Source organism: Thalassophryne amazonica, chromosome 2 (assembly GCF_902500255.1).
Source record: "Thalassophryne amazonica chromosome 2, fThaAma1.1, whole genome shotgun sequence".
Lineage (NCBI taxonomy): Eukaryota > Metazoa > Chordata > Actinopteri > Batrachoidiformes > Batrachoididae > Thalassophryne > Thalassophryne amazonica.
In genome coordinates, this window is record NC_047104.1 from 82,510,233 (window position 1) to 82,534,766 (window position 24,534).

The following is a 24,534-nucleotide window of genomic DNA, read 5'->3' on the forward strand; positions in this document are numbered from 1 at the left end:
ACGTTTATATCCTGCACAGGGTCGGCAGGAGGAGGAGCTGCAGCAGCGCCCTGAGCGCTCGCTGCCACCTGCGCGGAGAGAGCCTCCACCCTGCGGTTCAGGAGGATGTTTTGCTCGGCCATCTGATCCAACCGAGCAGTAAAGGCGGTGAGGATGTGCTGCAACTCACCAATCACGCCTCCTGCAGACGCCTGTGCACCCTGCTCTCCCATTGGTTGTTCAACTGCTGAGTGACGCCCCTCGGAGTCCATGACGCTGGCCGAGATATCCTGTTGTGAAAGTGTAGTGACACGGACCCACAACAGGGGGCGCAAATGAACGGACAATAGGAGAAGTCAAATTTGAACACTTAACTGTTGTGAATGCCACAACTACACACAGCAGATTATAGAATGTATACAAAGTCAATCAATCAAGGTGTCGTGTGGGCAGGCTCGACGATAGGAGAAGAACCAGAACCACACGATTTCCTCCGCCACCGAACCAGGAGAATACTGGAGCCGCCAGGTTCCGAGTCCCCCAGGTGGCCACCGTCTCCGCGTGTCGAATCTGGTACTGCTGGCGAAGAGCAAAAATAGTCAGGTGTGGGTGTGTGTACACCCCGTAACAAGTATGGTGGTTATTCCACCTCCACCTCACATCCACACTCATGCAGCTACTGTCAATCACTTATCTGGCGGGATGCAGAGCGAAGCAGTCGCGGCATACGCCGGTTCTTCAGGAAGACAGCTGCAACAACGTATTTACTGAAAACAATGTTAGTAACACTCAGGCTGAGAAAGTTACCTCCTTGGTAGAACGATATCTCGGCGACGTGGTGGAGGTGTCGTCCTGCTTTTATTAGGGGTGAGGCGCAGATGATTGGTGACAGCTGTCATAGCCGATGAGTGACAGCTGTCACCCCGGCCGCTCTTGTGGGGCGGCAGTGCCCTCTCGTGCCTGAAGCCCGCACTTCAGACAGGGCGCCCTCTGGTGGTGGGCCAGCAGTACCTCCTCTTCTGGCGGCCCACACAACACAGACACCCAGCGCATCTGTGCCGGGAAGCTCCGGTGCCAGAGCCCCGGAAACAACGAGCGCCTCAGCCGAAATCACAAGCTCCAGCTTCAGAGATTACTACACCAATGACACTGTTGCTGCTGTTTCACCTGACCACACTTTGGCAGCCATGCCCACCTGTCCTTCTGGGCAGTTTGTGTCCTCGATGACGCCAGTTGAGCCTTCTGGTACAAGCACGTCACCACCGGTGATCCCTTCCAAGTGAGCCTCGACACACTCCTCTGTGGGAATCCCCACCTCCATGGCTGCACCTGCCAGCTCCGCCTCAGCACGCTAAGCGATACTGGCGGCGTTTCCCAGTCCTGAATCATCTATGCCACCCAGCACAGCTCTCTCAGCAGCATCAGCTGATCCTGTCTCTGCGCACTCTACATCCGCTTCATCATCATCATCTACTAAATGATCCACAGCCTGCTCTGCCTCTCTGCTACCTGCCTCCGACCCTGCTTCCATGTGCGACGCGGCCGCACCACTGGTGATATCATGCGAAGCTGCTGCCTTTGTCCCACCGGCTGTGTGTTTACTGGTCCGCTCCGCCTCATTGTCTCCTGCTACTGACTACTTCTCCATGTGCTCCCCCACAAATTTACCCTTGGTGGCCACTGAGGAGTTCTCCTTGCACCCTGCATCATGGCTGGCAGCGGCACCTGTGAGTGCGTTTCACACGCACATGCAGCTGAACAGGGCAGCCGGCCCAGAGGTTTTCCTGGATGCTCCAGCATTCATCCCAAAGACAACTTTTGAGAATAGTAACAGCGGGACGATTAGTGACTTTTATGTTTTCATTGGGTTTTTGCTGATTTGTTTTCATGCCTGTGCATCAGTTTGGAATACATTAAAGGTACCACATCTGAACCTGAGAGGGTTTTCTTTCATATCTGTTAGAAAATTCTTAAAAGCACTATGCCAAAACCTGAGAATGTTTTCTTGTAAATCTGTTGAGAAATTGTTAAAATCATGTCAGAGCTTGAGCTGGGTAACATGTCAGCATCTTGTGAAATTAATAATTGTCATGTGTTTAATGATGAACTGCCAGCTTACTCCCTTCTTTGGGTCCCCTCAGGGGAAAGACTGTCACTTTGTGGGAATTAACTCCTCTTGTACGGTAGCTGAATCCTGTCATTGGTTCTTGACCAATTTTTCTTTGAATTTAACTAGGAAAGACTTTTGTTTTTTGCAATTTTTTGAGAGACTGCGTTTTCCATATTTGCTCATTCACTAATGAAAGTGCTTTTCTTGGGCTGTGTTCCAAATCCTGCAATAGGGTGATGAACGTTTTACGCTATTGGATAAATGACCCGTGTGCTTCATTAGGACCCTCACTGGGTGCTTACTTTTGTGCTTTAATTGCAATTTTGAGGACTTGGATTCCTGCGCTCCCTTGAGTGGGTTTGGGGTCTGGGAACCCATAGTGAATCTCCTGCTCATTGGTTATATGGAACGATCTGGGTTTTGTTACCCTATGCGTTTCTATGGCTTCCCCGCTTAGTGAGCTTCCCATTAATCAAATGGTCCAAAGGTTTCAGCCTTAAGAATGTTCCTCAATGTTCCTCTGACTCCGCCTTAAAGGCCAATGTCCCCAATAGGCGGTTCCCTGATTCAGTCATGCTCTATGATAAGCCCCATGGTCGCCCTCCTGGCCCAGCCTTCAGCCGGGTCCCTGACATATCCGTGCACCAGAGTCCACCCAGTGGCCGTCCTTCTGCTGGGGCTACATGTACTGTTTTCCGTCCTTGGATTCCAGAACCGGTTTTCGGCCATATTGTTGGTTATCCTTGGGGTTCTCGGTCTTATAGACTTTATTTGTCTCATGCCTAAGCTTATTACTTAGTCAGTTCCAGTTTAGTTCTGCTTTAGTTTTTACTTTCCATTTATTCCCTGATCAGTTCCAGGGAATAAATGTCAAGTCAATGAATAAAGGTGTCGTGTGGGCAGGCTCGACGATAGGAGACGTCCGTCTGGAGATGAACCGGAACCACATGATTTCCACCGCCACCGAACCCGAAGGATACTGGAGCCGCCAGGTCCCGAAGTCCCCAGGTGGCCACCGTCTCAGCATGTCGGATCTGGTACTGCTGGCGGAGAGCAAAGACAGTCAAGTGTGGGTGTGTGTACAACCCGTAACAATAACGGTGGGAATTCCACCTCCACCTCTAACACACACTCGTGCAGCGTCTGAGTACCACTTATCTGGTGGGAAGTAGAACGAAACAGTCGCGACCCACGCCGGTCCTCTGGGTAGACAGCTGCAACAAAGTAGCTCTTGCAATCAATCAATATAGTATGCAGGCAGAGAAAGTTACCTCTCAAAGAAGTACGATATCTCGGCGACGTGGTGGAGGTGTCATCCTGCTTTTATCCGGGGTGAAGTGCAGATGATCGGTGACAGCTGTCATAGTTGATGAGTGACAGCTGTCACCTCGGCTGTTCCTGTAAGGCGGCAGCGCCCCCTCATGCCTGAAGCCCGCATTTCAGGCAGGGCGCCCTCTGGTGGTGGGCCAGCAGTACCTCCTCTTCTGGCGGCCCACACAACATTACTTAGAAATACATATGTCATATAATATTACTTACTTCAGACTCTCTAAAACCCATGTTAATACACTGTTGTATTTCTGCTGGGGTTATGTGAGGTTAAGAGCGATAACTGTCAGCAAGTTTGCACTGGGTCAATATGTTCCTGATATCTTCACAGTAAGTTTCTGTACTTTTGTCTGCACCAAAAGTATATCTTGTAAAAGCTAAGCACCTTGCATTAACTTGTGAAAAGACGTGACCAGCAGGCAGTGGTTCCACTAACACTAGGCCCTGCTTTTCATGTCTTTAAAGTTTGACCTAGTTAGCCACATGGCCTAAACATGACATGGCATTTTTTGATCAGTTAAGCACACACATGGGAGGATCATTTCTTTATCAATGATGTCAATTGAAGTATCATTTCAAGTTGACCTGAATTGGAAACCATGCCAAGTAGGCCCAAGGCAAGCTGATAATGATGTGAAGGAGATTTTGCCTATCAAAGGAGAACAAAGGAGAGGACAGTGCAGTGGGTGGACCATGGGAGAAGACCACTGCTGGACCGTGAAGATGGATGGGACTCTGGCCAATCGACAAAGAGCAGATTCTGATTATAAAAATGTAGTGTAGTCAGAGAGTCTTCAGTCTTTTCTTCTCTCTCCCCTGCTGGTAATTTGTTAAGAATTAAATTAGGAGGAGCCAGCCAAACAAATCCACAGAATTCTGTGTCTGGTAAACTTATCTTTACTCACTCTGTTTGTTTGAATAATAATTTGTTTTTAAATTCCCGCATAAGAGGTCTGTCTTCCAGGACAATTTACATTATAAATTGAGACTGACTTCCTTATTTCGCATCAATGGACACGTGGGGTGTGTGACCTAAGGTAAGTAGTTTTGCTGTCCACATGTTGATGTTATGGTTCACAGGTATTTAACAGAAGTAAATAATTCTGTTCCAACCAGGAGGTTGATGTCTTGGGTTTTCAGTTAAGTACCGTGGTAAAAGGTCTGCTCCAACATGTGAAAAGGTAAAAACTCCACAAGTTATTAGGTTTCACACTCCAACAGTACTGTACCTGAGCCTGGAATAAAGAACGTGTTTTCTCTTACACCTACGTCTACACCGGCCATCCTGACACTGACTGATCAAGCAGCAGAATGGAGTGGTCAGAGACGCCCTGCCGGAGTATTGCCAGTTTCAAAACGCATGGCTTTCGACATGTATGCCGATTCCCCCACTTATATAGATGCGATTGGGGTACCTAGAAGGGTTCCAGGTGAATACAAATTAGTTAATCAAATTGCAGCTGGGTTCGAATCTTCATTGTGTTGGTGGTGCACTATAAACAAAAATGTAGATAGAATCAACTATATACATTTCAATGTAGAACGATTGAATAATTTAACTAGAGATGCAGTGACAGAGATTACATGAACAATTGGCCCCCACTTCCTTGATGGTCTACTAAATTCGATTGGCCTTAGATATGGTTTTGGCAGAGAAACAAGGGTGTATGCTACATGTTTAGCCAGGAGTGTTGCACATTTATACCAAACAATACTGCTCCTGATGGCTCAGTGTCAAGAGCCCTCTCAGGGCTGAAAATACTCTCAGCAGAACTGACTGAAAACTCTGGGATCCTTAATGCAATAGGTAATTGGTTTGAATGTCAATTTGGCAAGTGTAAGGGATTAGTAGCCTCGACTTTGATATCGCTTATAGTAGCAATCTCTGAATTGGTACTGTGTTATTGCTGCTGTGTCCCTTGTGTCTCAAGTGCATCACCACTGCTTCGATAAAAAGATGAGGATACCACCTCCCCCCTATCAAATGTCACAATATGTCCCTGAAGAAGTAGTTCCATTGGTCTCCTTTCCTGAGCCAGCAGGACTGGAAGACAAAGATCCAAGACTGATGGAGGAAGATGATGATGAGTTGTTAGATACTTGCGTTTAGACTGCCTAGGCAGAATGTTTAGATGTATGAAGTAGAAGAGTCCAATTAATTAGGTAGTTTTTTCTTTTTATCCTTTTCTTCTTTCTAGTATTAGTGAGTGTTTTATGAATAATGTGTCATGTAACGTCTGACTGGGGCATGGGGTACATACAGGGAACCCCTGTTAGTCCTCCCCAGTGGAGCGATGTCAGTAGACATCCATGCTGTCCAGGAGAGGCATGAGGACCCTGACATAGAATTAGATTATCATGTTTATTTGTGTGATTGTTTAGTGGGGTGGATATTGCTTGTGTAGGATCCGGGTGCTGGAGGGGAACCAGGTGTGTGAGAGGGTTTATCTCCTGTGGCCATGGTTCTCATCCAGTGGACCTTGGAGGTTTACGTTCATGAAGTGAGCATTATGGGTCCAGGTTTTCCCTCCGCTGCAACTGAGATCTCAGGGGGTTGTTTGCAGTCTATCTGGATGTTTGGGGCTGGCATCTGGGATGCCACTCTGAGGTCTTGGAGGCACCGGGATGTTGAATTGACATGACTGTGTCATGTCAAGAGGGGGAGCTGTTAGATATATTTGTGTGGTTAACTAATGTTTAGTTATTTGTTTTCTTTATTTGTTTTGATATTAAGTAGTTATTTTACTTAAAGATTGTATTCTTTGTTTCACATACTTTTAGTCTGTTACTTTTTGGAATGTGCATAGGCAGTCGGTCTGCTCTGTGTAAGTCTGATCCTGTCAGATCTCAGAAACTAAGCAGTGCGGCATCTGGTTAGTACTTGGATGGGAGACCTCTTTGGAACACCAGCGGCTGTGTGTGTTTCTCTGGGTAACAATGGAGTTGCGTCAGGAAGGGCATCTGGTGTGAAACTTGTGGCCAAGTACCAATGCAGATCTATCCGCTGTGGCGACCCCAAACAAAATGGGAGCAGCCGAATGGACAACAACAACTTGTTGGAATGTGAATGTCGAACTGGATTTAACCGGTTTTACCAAACAGAACAAAGAGATTAAGGTTACATTATAAATCATATGTCCCATTATCATGCAGTGGCAGGGGGTGGGACCTCCCTCGAATGACCACGGGGACCAATAAAGGAAGGATTTTGTGAAATAAGGTCCGCCGTTGTTACACCCATGGTGTGTTTTATAAAACTGATTGTGTCCATTGTTCGTGGTTCTGAATGGGCGGCTCTAATGCGTGAGAGAAGTTCTTCAGAATCCAGGGCTGAATTCCACTGTGACTTTGAATAAATTTAAAAGTGCGGAATAGTTTGAGTTTGTACTTTGTGAGGGGCAGCATTACAGTAAGAGCTAGGAGGGAGTAACAGAAGGAATAAACAGTTAGTGTACATGAAGCACAAACATATGGATGTGATTACAGTAGTTATTGATAATGTGAGTCAGGGACATTTAGGTTTGTTGTGAAATGTGTAGACTGATTGATTGATTGATTGATTGATTGATTGATTGATTGATTGATTGATTGATTGATTGATAACTATTGTCCTTTCATATATTTTGGCTTTTAGCAAGGACACTGTAGGGAGTTGAACTCCATTCCACAAATGTGAAAGTACCACTTCCGATGGGTTTTGTTTTTTTGGCCATTGGGGAAAAGCAAAAACAGTAATGCCTGTTGCATTATTTTTGAAAGTGCTGGTTAGATTTCTTTTTTGAGGTAAAGGGTATGTATGGTGGAATACTGTAATAAGTATAAATTTGTTTTGGTGAGCTGCAGACAGTCTGGCAACAGCATTTGTTTGAAATGTAAGCTACATTTTTATTTTTATGGACTTCTTACCAACATGGATGTGCATGTGTTGGCATGTTGTTGCAAAATTGGCAAACTTTAAGAGTGGTATCACTTGTAATGGCCACCCTCTGTGCTGACTATAGTTTACTTCTCACATTCATATACAGTCATATTTCTGCAGTACTTCACTTCCATTTGGCATGCCTTGGAATTCGCTTTGTGTTTGTCAAGCTCATTTTTGTCGTTGCCGATTATGAACCTGAAATGGTGGCCAATAGTAGCTTTAAACATTTTGGGCATTTTCCTGCTAGTGTTGCAATAGAATGGCATTACCGTATCAGGTTTGTTGTCCATTCAGTATGTGAGAGGGGAAGTGGCTGCAGAAGGCTTCTGGGTTTAAGACTGAAGATTCTAGAGGCTCAAGTTCAGGTTACTTTATTAATACTCGTATGTAGATTTGTGTTGCAGTCACAGAAAGTATCTAACTTATTAAACATAAAGGTCAACACTGACATACACAAAGACCTAACACATGCAGTCCCAACCTTGTGATAAACTTTGCCAATATTCTAAAGTGTTTCTCTACTGTAGCTTACAGTCATGTAGGTGGCGGAAGAGTAAATGGACTGCATTTATATAGCGCTTTTCCATCTGCATGAGACGCTCAAAGCGCTTTACAATTATGCCTCACATTCACCCATTCACACAAACACACTCACACACTGATGTCAGGGTGCTGTCATGCAAGGTGGTAACTAAACACCGGGAGCAACTTGGGCATTAAGGACCTTGCCCAAGGGTCCTCTGAACCGAGGATCCTCTGGTCTCAAGCCCATTGCTTAACCACTAGACTACTAGTCTGGCTCTTTTAGTGAAGCTTAGGGCTAGTGGCCAGCGATCACCTTAGTATTTCTTCTGTTTCTCTTGTTGCTTAATGCTGACAAATTATACTGTTATTTTTTTCTCTCTCTCTCTCTGTTTGAGGTGCGGCTCCATAGAGAGATGGGAGTGGTCTCTTTGTCTGCAAGCCACCTGTCCTGGAGTCCCAAAATTTCCTGTATATTTGTATAGTCAATTGTGCCAGTAGTATGGCCCAAGTAGAGGGTAGTCCATTTGAGTCTGGTCCGCTTGAGGTTTCTTCTTCAAATCATCACAGGGAGTTTTTCCTTACCACTGTCACCTGTTTGCTTGCTCTAGGGGTTAGTAAGGTTAGACCTTACTTGTGTGAAGTGCCTTGAGGCAGCTTTGCTGTGATTTGGCGCTATATAAATTAAAATAAATTGAATTGAAATTGACCAAAATTTTCTTACTAAAAGATGCACATCATCATGCTATCTGCAAGCCATATCTGAAAGCTGAGGCCAATCTGAAATGGTCAGAGAGATATGCAAGCCACATACACACAGACAGATGCATCTTGCTTGATAGACAGACAGATCGATCGATGTTAGAAAACCTGGCAGGTTGAATCTGAGTATTGCTTTTAACCTGATATACATACTTGTTGAGATGACTCTCTTCCTGCCATACAGCTTCAGTATTGTTCTTGGAATCCTCCTCTGACTGCTCATAACAGTATCTGAGCAAAGAAAGAATTCTATCTCAGTTTTAACTGAAAGAACAGTAGCAAGAGTATTTAATAAGTTACTAATTATTAATTAGATTACGTTAATGTCACAGAGTTTCTGTGTAGGCTCTCAGTTGTCCAGGTGGTTTCCATAGTAGAAAAAGCTTCAATCTTCGACTGGACTGGGTTGCTTGATGCATGGACATTTCGCTTCAAATCGCAGAAGCTTCCTCAGCTAAAATTCTTGCTCTGGTGGTCTGACTTCTGTCTTGACTCTTGTAGAGAAGAATAATCAAGAAGTCACAAAAGCTGGAGTTTTAAAGCTAACCAGACCCCTCCTACCAAGAGGCAGACTGCTATAGGCCAGTGACTAAACAATAGCTCTAATTTGCACCTACTGTGCTCTAGTTAGCACCCTCCTAATGACAGGGCAGCGGTCCCTCATAATGATGGGAGGGACCCTCTCCTGATGGCTCCCTTGACGACTCTGCTGATGACGTGAATGACTCTACCATGAACAAAAGACTGAAACTGCTTTGACCTGAGTACCCCATTGTAAACAGGGGATAAAGCGTGTCTCAGACCCCCTCCCCGGTTAAGGCTGGGTTTCAAACATTTCACAAAGAATGCCTCCTTGACCCCTCTCTCAAACCATTTCTTCTCTCTGGCTAATATTTTAACTTGCTTGTCCTCAAAAGTTTGAGGACAAGGAAGTTAAAACATCATCAACAGAGTTGTCAAGGGAGCCATCAGGAGAGGGTCCCTCCCATCATTATGAGGGACAGCTGCCCTGTCATTAGGAGGGTGCTAACTAGAGCACAATAGGTGCTAATTAGAGCTATTGTTTAGTCACTGGCCTATAGCAGTCTGCATCTCGGTAGGAGGGGTCTGGTTAGGTTTAAAACTCCAGCTTTTGTGACTTCTTGATTATTCTTCTCTACAAGATTCAAGACAGAAGTCAGACCACCAGAGCAAGAATTTTAGCTGAGGAAGCTTCTGCGATTTGAAGCGAAACGTCCTTGCATCAAGCAACCCAGTCCAGTCGAAGATTCAAGCTTTTTCTACTATAATGTCACAGAGGTTCAAAAATGAATGTGCACGGTCAAACAGAAAAACATGCTAAAGTTCTGGTCATACCAAACAGCTGCTTCAAATAAACACCAAAATGAAAGAAATAACATAACATAGAAGACGTTATTCTTACTTGATTAGTTTGTACATGTCCTCCAAGTATCCACTCCAGACAGCTGCAGTGTAGTAGTAATCTCCTTGTCCAGCTGGAATGTAGGCTCTGGACTCAGGACGACGCTCATATGGAAAGGCATCCCTATTTGTGTTCTGAGTAATAGAAATAATAAATATATAAATAAAACAAGCCATCGTTGGCCACCAAGATCCTCTGATGAGGAACAAAGCTTCATGGGCAAAATGGACTTCCATGTCTTTATTTCATTATTTTTGTTTTATCATGTTAAAATATGCCAATATTTACCAAAACTGAAGGTTCACTGGTCCTCACTTATATCAGTCCGAAGCCAAAATTTCTGAGCTGAATATGTAGTATTTTTTGCTGAATTACCTAGTTATAAAAATGCTGGTAATTTTGTAGACCCACTCACTCACTTGACTCGTTGACTGACAGATTCCTTTATTATGATACTTGCCCTGGTATTCGAACTGAAAAAAAACTGATTAAAGTCAGACCAGAAAATGAGATGATAGAGTAAATATAAAAGCACTGTCATAATCACAATAGTTCATTCATATCATGTATTTTGCCTGTGTACCAACAGGGAAGATACACATGTGATCACCCCATCGGTTTGATTTCAGACACTAAACACAGACGAGGCCGTACAAATTAGTTTGGTCAGGCAATATTAGTTTTATTTAACAAATATAAGTTTGTAACACTGGATTTTAATCCAAAGTTAGGAAGCAGCAAACATCAGCATTATGTAAACAGTCGACAATGTAATTCAGGACCACTGATTGCAAGAAAGTGAAGTGTTTTAAATTTTTGAGTCATTGCAACAATAGGAGTGAGGCAGGCAGACAATATGTTCAACTAATGTTAGAAAATACTGTGGTCCAGTTTAGGGGTATCTCAAATCATATTTCAAGATTCTTTCAGGCATAAATATGGAAATTATGTAATATTTACAATTACTGGTAAGGAGGACATATAAATGTTTTAACTCCAAAACCATTATGTTGAGGAGTGGTAGTGGGGCTTTTAAATAAGTTTTAATTAGTGGGTCAGACCCTCTCCAGTACCCTATGTCATTCTTGTCATGGCTAAAAATACAAAGCTCAGAAAATAGTTTTGGACATTTTGGACAATTTATGGGAATGTCTCAAGTTCAAGAATTTGGATGTTCAGGCAATCCTTTTTTATGGAGATGACACATGAGCACTAGGCAGGAGTGGTGGTCAAGTGGTTAATGCGCTTCGTTTCAGTGCAGAAGGTTCCGGGTTCAAATCCCACCCCTGCCACATTTCTCCATGTATTGTGGAGTTGCATCAGGAAGGGCATCGGGCGTCAAACCTGTGCCAACTCAACATGCAGATCCACCTTGGATTTGCTGTGGCGACCCCGAGTGCAAACAAGGGAGCAGCCGAAGGGACTTACTTTTACACATGAGCACAAGAGTACCTTAATTGAGAGAGTGCCGACATGACAAAGGTAAAAAAAAACAAAAAAAAACAAATGGGCACATGACTCATGGTGCAAAACTCATGGTGAGATTCTGTGGTTCTCAAACCAGATCCCCTCTACACCCTGGCTGCGCCTAGAAATTCTGTCCATAAAGATAATGAACAGAACCATTGACAAAGGGCAGCCCTGGCAGAGGCCAACGTGCACTGGAAAAAGGTTTGACTTACTACCGGCAATGTGAACCAAGCTCCTGCTACAGTCATACAGGGACTGGAGAGCCCTTAACAAAGGACCCCGGATCCCGTACTCCCAGAGCACCCCCCACAAGGTGCCCTGAGGGACACGGTCAAACACCTTCTCCAGATCTACAAAGCACATGTGGACTGGTTGGGCGGACTCCCATGAACCCTCGAGCACCCGATGGAGTGTGTAGAGCTGGTCCAGTGTGCCGCGACCAGGACAAAAACCACACTGCTCCTCCTGAATCCAAGGGTCGACTATCGGTCAAATTCTCCTCTCCAGTACTCTGGAATAGACCTTACTGGGGAGGCCCCCCGCTCCAAAGCCAGAGCGCTCCACGTGACAAGAGCTCCCCCTGCTGACGAAGCTATGGACACGAGCAGGGCCGAAATGAGATCTGATAACAGACAAAGGAGGCTGGCCCGTGGAGAGTGTTTTTACTGCGGCTCGAGTGAGCACATACAGAAAAACTGCCCCAAGCGGTTAAATGCCAACGCTCGCCCCTAGAGACTGGGCTAAGGGTGAGCCATAATACACACGCGGGAACACCACGTAAATCCGCACGACTCCCAGTCACAATCCTCTGTGGGGATTTAACCCTTAATGCCCCAGCACTGATGGACACGGGGTCATAGGGGAATCTACTGGACAGTAGATGGGCTAAGGAGGTAGGGCTCCCCCTGGGGGTCCTTCCTTCACCATTGAGAGTACAGGCACTAGATGGCACCCTTCTTCCAGTAATCACACACCGTGTTCTTAGTAGCACCTTCTACCTCCAGAGTTATTTTGGGTTATCCCTGGATGGTGAAGCACAATCCCCGGATCGATTGGCTGTCTGGGGTTGTGGCTCAATGGAGCGAAACCACCGGGAGTGTCTAAGATCCTTGGTGCCACTCAGTGAGGCGGTTAAAGAGGAGGTCCGAGTCCCCCCCCAATCTTACAACGGTGCTGGCTGAGTACCATGATCTTGCTGACGTTTTCAGCAAAGATCTGGCACTCATGCTACCCCCACACTGACCGTATGATTGTGCCATTGATTTGGTTCCAGGCGCTGAGTATCCGTCCAGCAGGCTGTACAATCTCTCACGTCCTGAGCGCGAATCAATGGAGACCTACATCTGGGACTCTTTAGCTGCCGGGTTAATCCGGAACTCTTCCTCCCCGTTGGGTGAGGGTTTCTTTTTTGTGGGCAAGAAGGACGGCGGACTCCGTCCATGCATTGATTTTAGAGGGCTGAATGCGATCACGGTTCGCAACCGATACCCGTTGCTCTTATTAGATTCAGTGTTCACGCCCTTGCATGGAGCTAAAATCTTCACCAAACTTGATCTATGTAATACTTATCACCTGGTTCGGATCCAGAAGGGAGACGAATGGAAGACGGCATTTAACACCCCCTTAGGTCACTTCGAGTACCTGGTCATGCCGTTCGGCCTCACTAACGCCCCCACGACGTTCCAAGCACTTGTTAACGACCTCTTGCGGGACTTCCTGCATCGATTTGTCTTCATATATCTAGACGATATCCTCATCTTCTCTCCGGACCCTGAGACCCATGTAAAGCATGTACGTCAGGTCCTGCAGCGGTTATTGGAGAACCGGCTGTTTGTGAAGGGCGAGAAGTGCGAGTTCCACCATACTTCTTTGTCCTTCCTGGGGTTCATCATCTCCTCCAACTCCGTCGCACCCGATCTGACTAAGGTAGCAGCGGTGAGAGATTGGCCCCAACTGGCAAGCCATAGGAAACTGCAACAATTCCTCGGCTTTGCAAATTTCTACAGGAGGTTCATCAAGGGCTATAGCCAGGTTGTTGGTCCCCTTACTGCCCTGACCTCCACAAAAGTCCCCTTCACCTGGTCGGATTGGTGCGAGGCTGCGTTTAGGGAGTTGAAACGCCGGTTTTCGACTGCACCAGTTCTGGTGCAGCCCGATCCAAACCGCCAGTTCATTGTTGAAGTGGATGCCTCAGACTCAGGGATAGGAGCCGTGCTGTCCCAGAGTAGGGAGTCCGACAAGGTTCTCCACCCATGTGCCTACTTCTCCCGCAGGTTAACCCCAGCTGAACGGAACTACGACGTTGGCAATCAGGAACTCCTGGCGGTGAAAGAGGCCCTCGAGGAGTGGAGACACTTGCTGGAGGGAGCTGTGGTCCCATTCATTGTTCTCACTGACCATTAGAACCTGGAATACATCCAGACAAGCGTCTGAACCCCAGGCAAGCCCGTTGGTCACTGTTTTTCATTAGGTTCAACTTCAAAATCACCTACCGCCCCAGGACAAAGAACCAACGGTCTGACGCACTGTCCCGGGTGCATGAAGAGGAAGTTGAACCAAAACTGTCGGATCCACCAGAGACCATTCTGCCGGAGTCCACTGTCATCACCACCCTCACGTGGGACATCGAGGAAGTGGTCAGGGAGGCCCTGACCCGACATACTGATCCCGGCAGTGGACCACCAAATCGGCTGTACGTCCCACCAGATGCTCGGACTGCAGTTTTGGACTTCTGTCACGTTTCAAAGCTCTCCTGTCATCCAGGGGTGCACCGAACTATGGCAGTGGTCCAGCAGCGGTTCTGGTGGGTGTCAGTCGAAGCTGACACCCGGGATTACGTCCGGGCCTGTACGACCTGTGCCAGCGGCAAGGCTACCCATAAACCCGAGCAAGGACTCCTCCAGCCGTTTCCTGTGCCTCATCGCCCCTGGTCCCACATCGGCCTGGACTTTGTCACGGGTCTCCCTGTGTCCCAGGGAATGACCACCATCCGGACGATAGTGGCCTGGTTTTCCAAGGCGGCCCACTTCGTGGCCCTCCCGAAGCTCCCGACGGCCCAGGAGACCGCAGACCTCCTGGTCCACCACGTCGTGCGTCTGCATGGTATCCCAACAGACATCGCCTTAGATCATGGTCCCCAGTTCTCCTTGCAAGTCTGGAGGAGTTTCTCTAGAGAACTGGGGGCCACCGTGAGCCTGTCGTCCAGGTACCACCCCCAGACCAACAGCCAAGCAGAGCGGGCAAATCAAGAACTGGAACAGGCACTGAGGTGCATAACCTCCGCGCACCCGATGGCCTGGAGTCAACATCTGGCCTGGATTGAGTATACTCACAACAGTCAGATCTCATCAGCGACCGGCCTCTCCCCCTTCGAAGTCTGTTTGGGGTACCAGCCCCCATTGTTCCCGGCAATAGAGGGAGAGGTCGAGGTCCCCTCGGTCCAGGCCCATCTGAGGAGATGCCGTCGGGTGTGGAAGACTGCCCGCCCTGCTCTCCTCAAGGCCCGGACGCGGGCGAAGAGCCATGCAGATCGCCGACGAGCCCTGGCCCCAGCTTACCAGCTTGGGCAGGAGGTGTGGCTCTCCACCAAAAACATCCCTCTGCAAACCAACTCGCCTAAATTAACAGACCGGTACACTGGACCATTCCCAATCATCAAGATCATCAGTCCCGCCGCAGTGAAGCTTCAACTCCCAGCTTCACTGCGGATACACCCGGTCTTTCATGTCTCCAGGATCAAACCACACCACATCTCGGACCTCTGCCCCCCCGGACCAGTGCCGCCTCCTGCCCACATCACTGACGGCGAGCCGGCCTGGACTGTCAAGAAACTGCTGTACGTGCATCGGCAGGGTCCGGGCTTCCAGTATCTGGTGGACTGGGAGAGTTATGGACCAGAAGAATGCTCCTGGGTGAAGCGGAGCTTCATCTTGGATCCCGCCCTCCTGGCAGACTTCTACCAGCGACACCCCGACAAGCCGGGTCGGGTGCCAGGAGGCACCCGTTGAGGGGGGGGTCCTGTTGTGTGGGCCGCCCGAAAAGGAGGTATTGCTGGCTCACCACCAGAGGGCGTCCTGCCTGTTGTCAGGTTTCAGGCACCAGAGGGCGCAGTTGCCGCAGGAAGTCCACCAGGAGCCCGGAGCTGACAGCTGTCATTCATCATTCATCACCACCACCCATAAAAGCCTGGGAGAGACATCAGAACTCTGCCGAGTTAACAGTTTACCACACAGGTAAATCGTGGGTCCCGGCTCTTCTCTGGTTATGCATCTCCTATCCTCGGGCCTGCCCACGCGTCACCTTTTGTTAGACTGCTATTGACGGACTAAAAAGCATATTTTGACCTGTTGTGCACATTTGCAGTAATAAATTGTATTAATTCGATTCTCTATTGGCCGTTCATTTACGCCCCCTGGCGTGCATTTCACTTTCCCCAACACATCCATTTCAAAATGAACAAATATTTGCACAAAAACAACAAAGTTTATCAGTTTGAACATTAACTATCTTGTCTTTGTGGTGTATTCCAGTGAATATATGTTTAAGGATTTGCAAATCATTGTATTCTGTTTTAATTTACATTTTACAGAGCGTCCCAACTTCATTGGAATTGGGGTTGTATTTTCCATGTAATAAACACCACATATAATGGATTTTTTACAACAGAGTTTTGCTCACATCGGATTGAATTTCCTGTCTGATCACTATGTATTTCCATTACACCCCTCACAAATGGGACCAGAGTCATTTCTGTGATTAAAAGCCTGATCATTTATTTTTTTTCACACCATGCTCAGACTCCGAGCACGGCTCCGAGTCAGAATTGCTGGCAGCCTGATGTGCGCCTTTTAAATCAGACACAGCAAAGGCTGTGATTTGACACTTTTCTGCTTTCACTGCTTCATCTGCCATCATATTTTAATAGTTTTTGCAGTGTGCATGCTGATTACAAATGGAACAGAAAAGTCCGCAACTCTACAGCACGAAGTCGGAAAAAGAGGAAATTGTACTGCTTACCTTTGAATTGGAGGTGATGATTGTCAGAGGTGGGACGAAGTCACCATCAAGTCACTCTCAAATCATGAATAAGCAAGTCCCAAATCAAGTCTGAAGTCATAATGACCACCAATTGTTTGCAAGCAGACTTGAGACTTGACTTGGACATGCAGATTGATGACTTGAGAATAACTTGACAGTGACTTCGTCACACCTCTGATAATTGTAGAAAGAAATGCTTGTTGAGGGTCAAATTAGTCCATAATAACTTTAAAACTGTCATTTGTGTCATTGTATGACACGGAGTGACAGAGCTGCAGAAGCATAAATCAGGCTTTAAATTAATTAAATAAATGATCATAAATAGTAAATTTATGTAAATTTGATAGCTTAACTATTTTTATATTTATTTTGATAGCACCTGTACCTGGATGTGATGCTGTATGTGGTTAAATTATTTAAAAAAGGCTGAAAACATAAAAGGTTCATTCAATAGTTCAGCGCAGTTAGAACCAAAATGACACCATGTTCTGAGTTGACGCCACTCTCTCAAATGAGGCACTCCGTTTCCATCCGTTTCCACCCTCACGTGGTTTTGAGCTGGGGAATAATTTTACAGTGTCCAGAGTGCTAATCCTGTAGCCTACAGAAAATGGTTGGCCATTATGACCCCGACAGAGGTACTGTATGTTCTTTACCAGTGTAACTCATTTTTCCATTCTTCCATTCAAAGAATATTATTATTGTTAGAAAGAGAGAAAAACCTTGTAGTAGCCACGGTGAAGTACAGCAGACAGTTGGCTTAGAGACTCGGCTCCAAAGCGATTGTAGAAGATGCTATCGATGTCCATCATAAACAGGTAGTCTGCTTCATTTCTGATCTGAAAATATTATAGATCAATTATAAGACTGATAGTATTAACAAGATATGTTTTACACAGTATAATTTAAAATTTGACATAAATATTGACACATCTGCAGCCATGGTTACTAAATATTAATCTCACAAAAATGAGCCATCTAAACTTAAAGACGAATGCAGCAATATACAGAGACATCCTGGATGAAAACCTGCTCCAGAGCGCTCTTGAGCTCAGACTGGAGCATCGGTGAAAAGCCATTTTCAGATCTCTCCAGAGATGTTCAATTGGATTCAGGTCTGGGCTCTGCCTGGGCCACTCAAGGACATTCACAGAGTTGTCCGGAAGCCAGTCCCTTGATAACTTGACTGTGTGCTTAGAGTCACTGTCCTGCTGAAAGATGAACCATCGCCACAGTCTGACGACAAGAGCTGGCCACCTGTCTAAACTGAGCGATCAGGGGAGAAGGGCCTTAGTCATGGAGGTGACCACAAACCTGATGGTCACTCTGTCAGAGCTCCAGCATTCCTCTGTGGACAGAGAAGAACCTTCCAGAAGGACAACCATCTCTGCAGCAATCCACCAATCAGGCCTGTATGGTAGAGTGGCTAGACAGAAGCTCCTCCTTAGTAAAAGGTACATGGTAGCCAGCCTGAAGTTGGCCAAAAGGCACCCGAAGGACTCTCAGACCATGAGAAACAAAAATCTCTGGTCTGATGAGACAAAGATTGAACTCTTTGGTGTGAATGCCAGGAGTCATGTTTGGAGGAAACCAGGCACCATCCCTGAAGCATGGTGGTGGAAGCATCATACTGTGGGGATGGTTTTCAGTGACAGGAACTGGGAGACTAGTCAGGATCGAGGAAAAGGTGAATGCAGCAATTTACAAATACATCCTTGATGAAAACCTGCTCCAGAGTGCTCTTGACCTCAGACTGGGGCGACAGTGCATCTTTCAGAAACATAAATAAAGTGTCCAGACTGGCAGACAGATGTGCCGAGTGCTGTAACTCACTCACTCACCCATTCATACACTGATTTGCTCATCCACTCGCTCTCATGCATGCACTGACCTCTGAGCAGGACATAGCAGGACATGTGTGGAAGACACATGTCCCTCCTGGCGGCAGGAGGGACATGTGTCTTCCACACATGACAGACTGTCAGCACCATGGTCACTGACACAGCACGGCACGGTGATGTGTTGAGCATACAGAGTATACACGGGAGAGCTGTGCTCCACACTGACACAACACAACATCCACACAACATCCCAACTTCATTGGAATTGAGGTTGTAAATAGCAATGCATGATGAGGAGATGAGTGACAAGTGCTGTGATTTTGATGTGGAACAGCTGTGAAAAACAGAGTGACAGGACCATGCCAACAAAACACAGAAATCGACAAAAAGTGACATATCAAACAGTAAGGAACCCAGAGTGAATATAACTTCAAATAAACTATGAATAAGATGCTAAGACAAAGACCAGTGCATGAAACTAAAGGAGAACTCAAAAAATGGTGAAAATATAAAACAAAGGAACAGTGAGCACAAAACCGCAAAAATCAAAAGACAAGAAGTGCCAAACTGTAACATTACCCATCACCCCCCCCCCACCACCACCACCAACTGAAGGGGAGTCACCAGAAGACCCAAAACACAGAGGAGAGACACCATGGTGATGATAAGTGGGGAAGAAGGGAGAAGGAAAGAAGGAATACCAAAACAACAATTGAGAGGACCAGCCAGTCTGCCAGGCCTGAACAAATTAGGAGACAGGAGGATGGCACAAGAAAGTCATAGGGGATGTCAGACTGGAAGCAACAAGGTGGAATGTCAGGTGATGGTCGTACAGCTATACTCAGAATTGCTGGCGGTGCTTAAACTCAAAACTTGCATGTCAGTAGCTGATAGTGTACTAGAGTCAATACTGAAAGTTAGCAGTTAGCTGTAGCTTCTGCAAAATTTTTTAGTGGTTTATCGGTTTAAAAGTTAACTTTTCAGTTTGCGGTTTCGCGGTTATCGAAGCTAACTTTTTCGCTAGCTGTGCACACCACTGGAATCCACTTATACTATAAGGAAGTCCAGACTGTTGCAATCTCTGTACAGTGCAAGACAGTGCAGGATTTTAGATGTGGTTTTTAACTGACTAAAACACAAACACTCTGTGGTGATGGGCGATATCAGTGCACCAGTGGTGTGCCCAACCTCAGCTCACTTTGAGACCAACATGTCCACAAGAGCACAAATGGACTGTGATTTAGAGGACGCAGGTGTAAATATGACAACTGCGGTGGGCTTTGCGCCCGGTGTATGAGGGTACCTAATGTTAGCACTCACACACAGTTTTTTAAGGAGTTTGCTGTAAATCAGTCACATATGAACAACTTTTAAAATTTAATTGTTTTGAGAATACATTGGCAGAGGTGTTTAATTTGTCATTGTTAGCAATTTGTCAACGATGAGCAAACATTGTGTGATGAATATTTAAAAGTTTAAGCTTCTTTCTTTCATGTCCATAAAAAGATGATCATTTTAATTTTGTATATGATCCGTTTGTTAGTGGCAGTGACAGTGACACTTACCTGTTTGTCAATCAGAATGGCTGCCCATTTCATCCTACCAAGAACTACATCCTGCCAGCGAACAGCAGAAGGAACAGAGATGACTGTGATGTTCCGACCCTCACCCAGTGCCACCTGACCAGCCAAAAAACAAATAAAATAAAAACTAATTTTAATGATACACTATATGACTGTAACTATAACTTCTGAAGCCACTGGAAAAGAGTTGAATAATGGTGTATTCTTTCATTTAAGTAAGACCCTTTGACTGCTCCTTTGTTTTCATTCAGGGTCACCACAGCAGATCCAAGGTGGATCTGCATGTTGATTTTACACTGGATAGCCTTCCTGATGAAACTCAACATTATATGGAGAAATGTGACAGAGGTGGTTTGAACAGGGAAGCTTCTGCACTGAAACCACGTTCAATAACCACTTGGCCACCACCCGTGCCTGATGGTGTATTTGTAACATTGATGTATGTAAAGGAAGTAGGCCATAATTACAGTTAGCCCGTTTAATTCAGCAATGTTTAGGAAAACTTCAACACAATGTTTTATAAGCGATACAGCTGCAGTATTACTCTGTCACCATCTTGGATTTCTTCTTCACTCCGAATTCCTGTGTTCCAAGTCAAAGCTTTTCTAGAAGCACCATCTAGCAATGCTCTGATCCTGATACCAGTATCAGGTATCGCCCTGATCTCGTATTCATTTACTCATACTTGTAATCATAAAATGTTTCCGATACTACGTCACCCAATATGCCTTTACAGCAGTGTGATGTCAACCTCTCAATGGGGATTTTCATGCACATTTTTTTTCATTTGATTTCAGGACTATAAGTCGCTACCATTTTCATACGTTTTGAACACGGCAGCTTAAACAATGATGCGTCTAATTTATGGATTTTGTACAGGCTTTCATGTAAATTACTCTTAAGTCGAAATATGTCAGTCAGTGCTGTCCATTTATTGGCTGAAAGCTGCAGTCCATCATGCGGCGTAAATTCACACACAGAGTAAATAATAAAGTCTTACCTGTTTCAGTGGAATTCATAATCATACGATCCTGAAGAAAAATAATCTACACAAAGCTTCCTGAGTTTGGAAAACAACATCTGAAAATAATTTAATTCTTGTGGATGAAAAATGTTCCTTTGTGACTTTAGCACATTGCGCCAGTTCCTCCGTCAGAACTCAGATCACAGTTTCAGCGGCGGAGATTGTCCATCAGATTGGTGAGTTGCAGCCCTTGGTGTGGGTGTTCAGGCCGATGGGAGACTGGCTCCGTCCGCTACAGGTGTAACCCATTTGTTGAATGTCTGCGGTGCTGCATTCGGACACTCTGCTCGCCTCCACGAGCTGCACTTTGCACCAGAAGCTGAGTCAATGCTCCTCGTTAATGGCTCATTTTCCACAGGCTTCAGGCTATTCTGTCTGAATGCGAGAAAATTATCCCATGAGCGACAAAGAAAAAATAAAATAATGTTAAAATTACTCCGTTTTGCCTCTGTGTGTTGTGGAGATGCCGTGCGACACTATCTGGGTGTGTCCTCTCTACGTAATTAAATACATTCTCCATAAGAGTCAGTAACAAAGCACAAATTACAAGTTATGAATCCTTCTACAGTGACAGATCTTGGCTGTTCCAACAAACCCAAATGCGCACTCTTGCTGTAAATCAACACATAATATTTATTTATTTATTTATTTATTTATTTTGCCTCCTTGCTCTCAACCGAGACGGTTGCATTTTTCTCTTCTCCCTCCCTCCTTATCTTTCCTGCTTCTGTGGCAGTAGTCTGTGAGGCTGCCAGCTTTGCTCTTTGGAAACAGCAAAAATGGATCTGTTAAAGTGGTCTCTGAATGCAATTGACACTATTTTTTCTACAAGACACTCGGGAGCGGAGGACCCGACCTGTCCTGCCGGGACACATGTGATGGGTTACATGATGGACAGTTGGAGGAAATGGCAGGTCATGTGCCTTTACACGCTGTCTGAGGAGGACGTCGAAGATGTGTATATATTTGGCACGGTGGTGACCGGGTTCCTGCTGTGGGGAGTGGGCATAGCGCTGGTTTACCAGAAAATTAAGAAAGTGGAAGCGGCAATAATTGGCCCGTCCAGGCTGCCCCACATGATTGATTCGATTGGAAGGGCAGTGTCAGCTCAGTCGGCGGGTGTTAACCGCGCGTTGGATACCATCTCGGGAAGAATGGCTGCACTGGAAAACCGCATTGATCGTCAGTAATGACCACATCTCCTCTCCTAATTCAGATGTATTGAAAGCCACTCTGTCTCAGACTGTGGAATCTTTCAGGTGTCTGCTAATCTGGATTTTCATTCGGCTTCCCAAAACACAGCTGCACTTCAAGGCCGCTGTGATAAAAACCTCCTGGAAGAAGAACAACGCTCATGCCTCACTCCCCTGGTCTCCCCCCGCCCTCAGCTTCTCCAGCTCTGACGTTGACTGTGGACAGTGCACTGTTCAAGGCTGGGCCCCTCCTCCCTCCAGAATGGACGAACAAGGCCGTTGATGGCGCCTAAAGGCGGCCTCCAGGTGTTCTGTCTGATAACTGGACTCTTACAAATCTCGGTCGTCGTCTCTCGTCCTGTTGTTGTGTGTGATCATTGTTCATTGTGCTGATAAAATGATCTTCTTATGGCCTCAGACAGTGGACTCATCTCTTCTGTTAGACCTCAGTTCTGCTTTTGATACTGTTGACCATAAAATTTTATTACAGAGACTAGAGCATGCCATAGGTATTAAAGGCACTGCGCTGCGGTGGTTTGAATCATATTTATCTAATAGATTACAATTTGTTCATGTAAATGGGGAATCTTCTTCACAGACTAAGGTTAATTATGGAGTTTCACAAGGTTCTGTGCTAGGACCAATCTTATTCACTTTATACATGTTTCCCTTAGGCAGTATTATTATCAGCTTTAAGGACTTCCCACAGCGCGGGATGTCACGCAGCGCTCCCAGGCGCCGTCGTCAGCCTGTTTCAAGCTGAAAACCTCCACATTTCAGGCTCTATTGATCCAGGACGTCGTGAGAGAACAGAGAAGTTTCAGAAGAAGTCGGTTTCAGCATTTTATCCGGATATTCCACTGTTAAAGGAGATTTTTTTTAATGAAAGACGTGCGGGCAGAACCCGTGTCAACAATCAGTTCATGCTCTTTGCTGAGAGAAACAGGTGTACTGATATTAATTTTGCACTTAAGTGTTTCACAAGCTTGGTGAGGGTAGCTTCAGTAAAATAGTTAGTTTAGGCAACTGTATCTCTTTTATATCTGTAGTCTTAGATGAACGGCAGACACAGACAAAATGTCCAACTTTAAACTTTATGTTTTCTCTGTCTGAAGACATGCCTTTCTACAGCAACATTAACTTTAGATGTAAAATGTCTCTCAAACGCAACAACCGCTGAAGCAAATGTGTCACCTGTATCCAGCAGTGAGTAGAAAAGTCGTCGTCCCTCGGATCCAAGGCAATGAAGTAAAGTAGCTCCCTTACGGGCTTCTGGCCAAGTATTTCCAGTTGCATTCATAACAAGATGGTGTGGTCAAGATGGCGCACGGGTGGTAAAGATGGTGCACGTTCTGCTGCGACAGCACTGACTGTACTCCGGGTTTCCTTGTGTTTAATGTGTTTGCGTAAAGTCTAAATGCTCAATGTGCACTATATGTGGGCTAATTCAGACTGATCAGCCATGACAACAAGCTATAAGGTGATCACCAGTTTCCTCACAATCATATGGCTAGTCTGCGATAGCTTCGCACTTCAGCCTGACACCGGCAATAAGCTACTCACCTACGGCTGAGGTGAACTCCTGCTATACCGGGCCTCACTGTGGAGCAACATCAAGCCTGCTGTGGTTCTACCGCCAGAGCTTAAGCCAAGGAAAAGGGGGAGATGTGGAGGTATCCGATGCCAGGTGAGGAGACGTCCCTACAACCCCCACCCGCCCCCTTCCCACCATCATCATGTCCGATGTTTGGTCACTCCGTAACAAGATGGATCTATTACAGGCAAGGTGCCAATTTGAAAGAGCCTTCAAGGACACGTGTATCATTGCTCTCTCTGAGACTTGGCTAGAGGAGTCGGTTCCCGACTCCGAGGTCAGCCTGGATAACTTCACCATCATCAGGTCCGATAGGACGAGGCACTCTGGGAAAACGCGAGGTGGTGGGGTCTGCTTTTACATCAACAGCAGGTGGTGTAATAACATCAAAGTGCACCGTAAAGTATATACACCTAACCTGGAGCTGCTGATCCTGTCCCTCCGTCCCTTTTTATCTCCCCCTGGAATTCCCCACTGTTGTTGTAAGCTGTGTCTACGTAGCCCCCAGTGCTAACATCAACATGGCAGCGGAGCTAATAGCCGAGGATGCTAATGCAACTACAAGGCTCCCTGGCCTTCACTGACTGGGACATTTTTGATGGAGATTTGAATGACAGGGTTTCTGTCATTACAGACTACATCAAATTCTGCATAAGCTCCATTATTCCAATTAAAACAATAAAAACATATCCCAATTCTAAACCATAGATCACTCCACAAATTAAACAGAGCCTGAAAGAAAATC

General features: G+C 45.9%; 1 protein-coding gene across 1 annotated transcript in view; it reads right to left on the minus strand.

The window, feature by feature from the left end:
• Nucleotides 1-23,933, minus strand: part of LOC117503826 (globoside alpha-1,3-N-acetylgalactosaminyltransferase 1-like) — a 36,715-nt gene extending 12,782 nt beyond the window's left edge. Inside the window, exons 1-5 of the mRNA XM_034163091.1 lie at nt 23,925-23,933; nt 19,961-20,074; nt 17,277-17,393; nt 10,048-10,181; nt 8,778-8,855 (exon numbers count right to left, since the gene is read on the minus strand). Coding sequence (XP_034018982.1) covers nt 8,778-8,855; nt 10,048-10,181; nt 17,277-17,393; nt 19,961-20,074; nt 23,925-23,933 — 452 coding nt within the window. The remainder of the gene's footprint in view (nt 1-8,777; nt 8,856-10,047; nt 10,182-17,276; nt 17,394-19,960; nt 20,075-23,924) is intronic.
• Nucleotides 23,934-24,534: the final 601 nt, after the last annotated feature.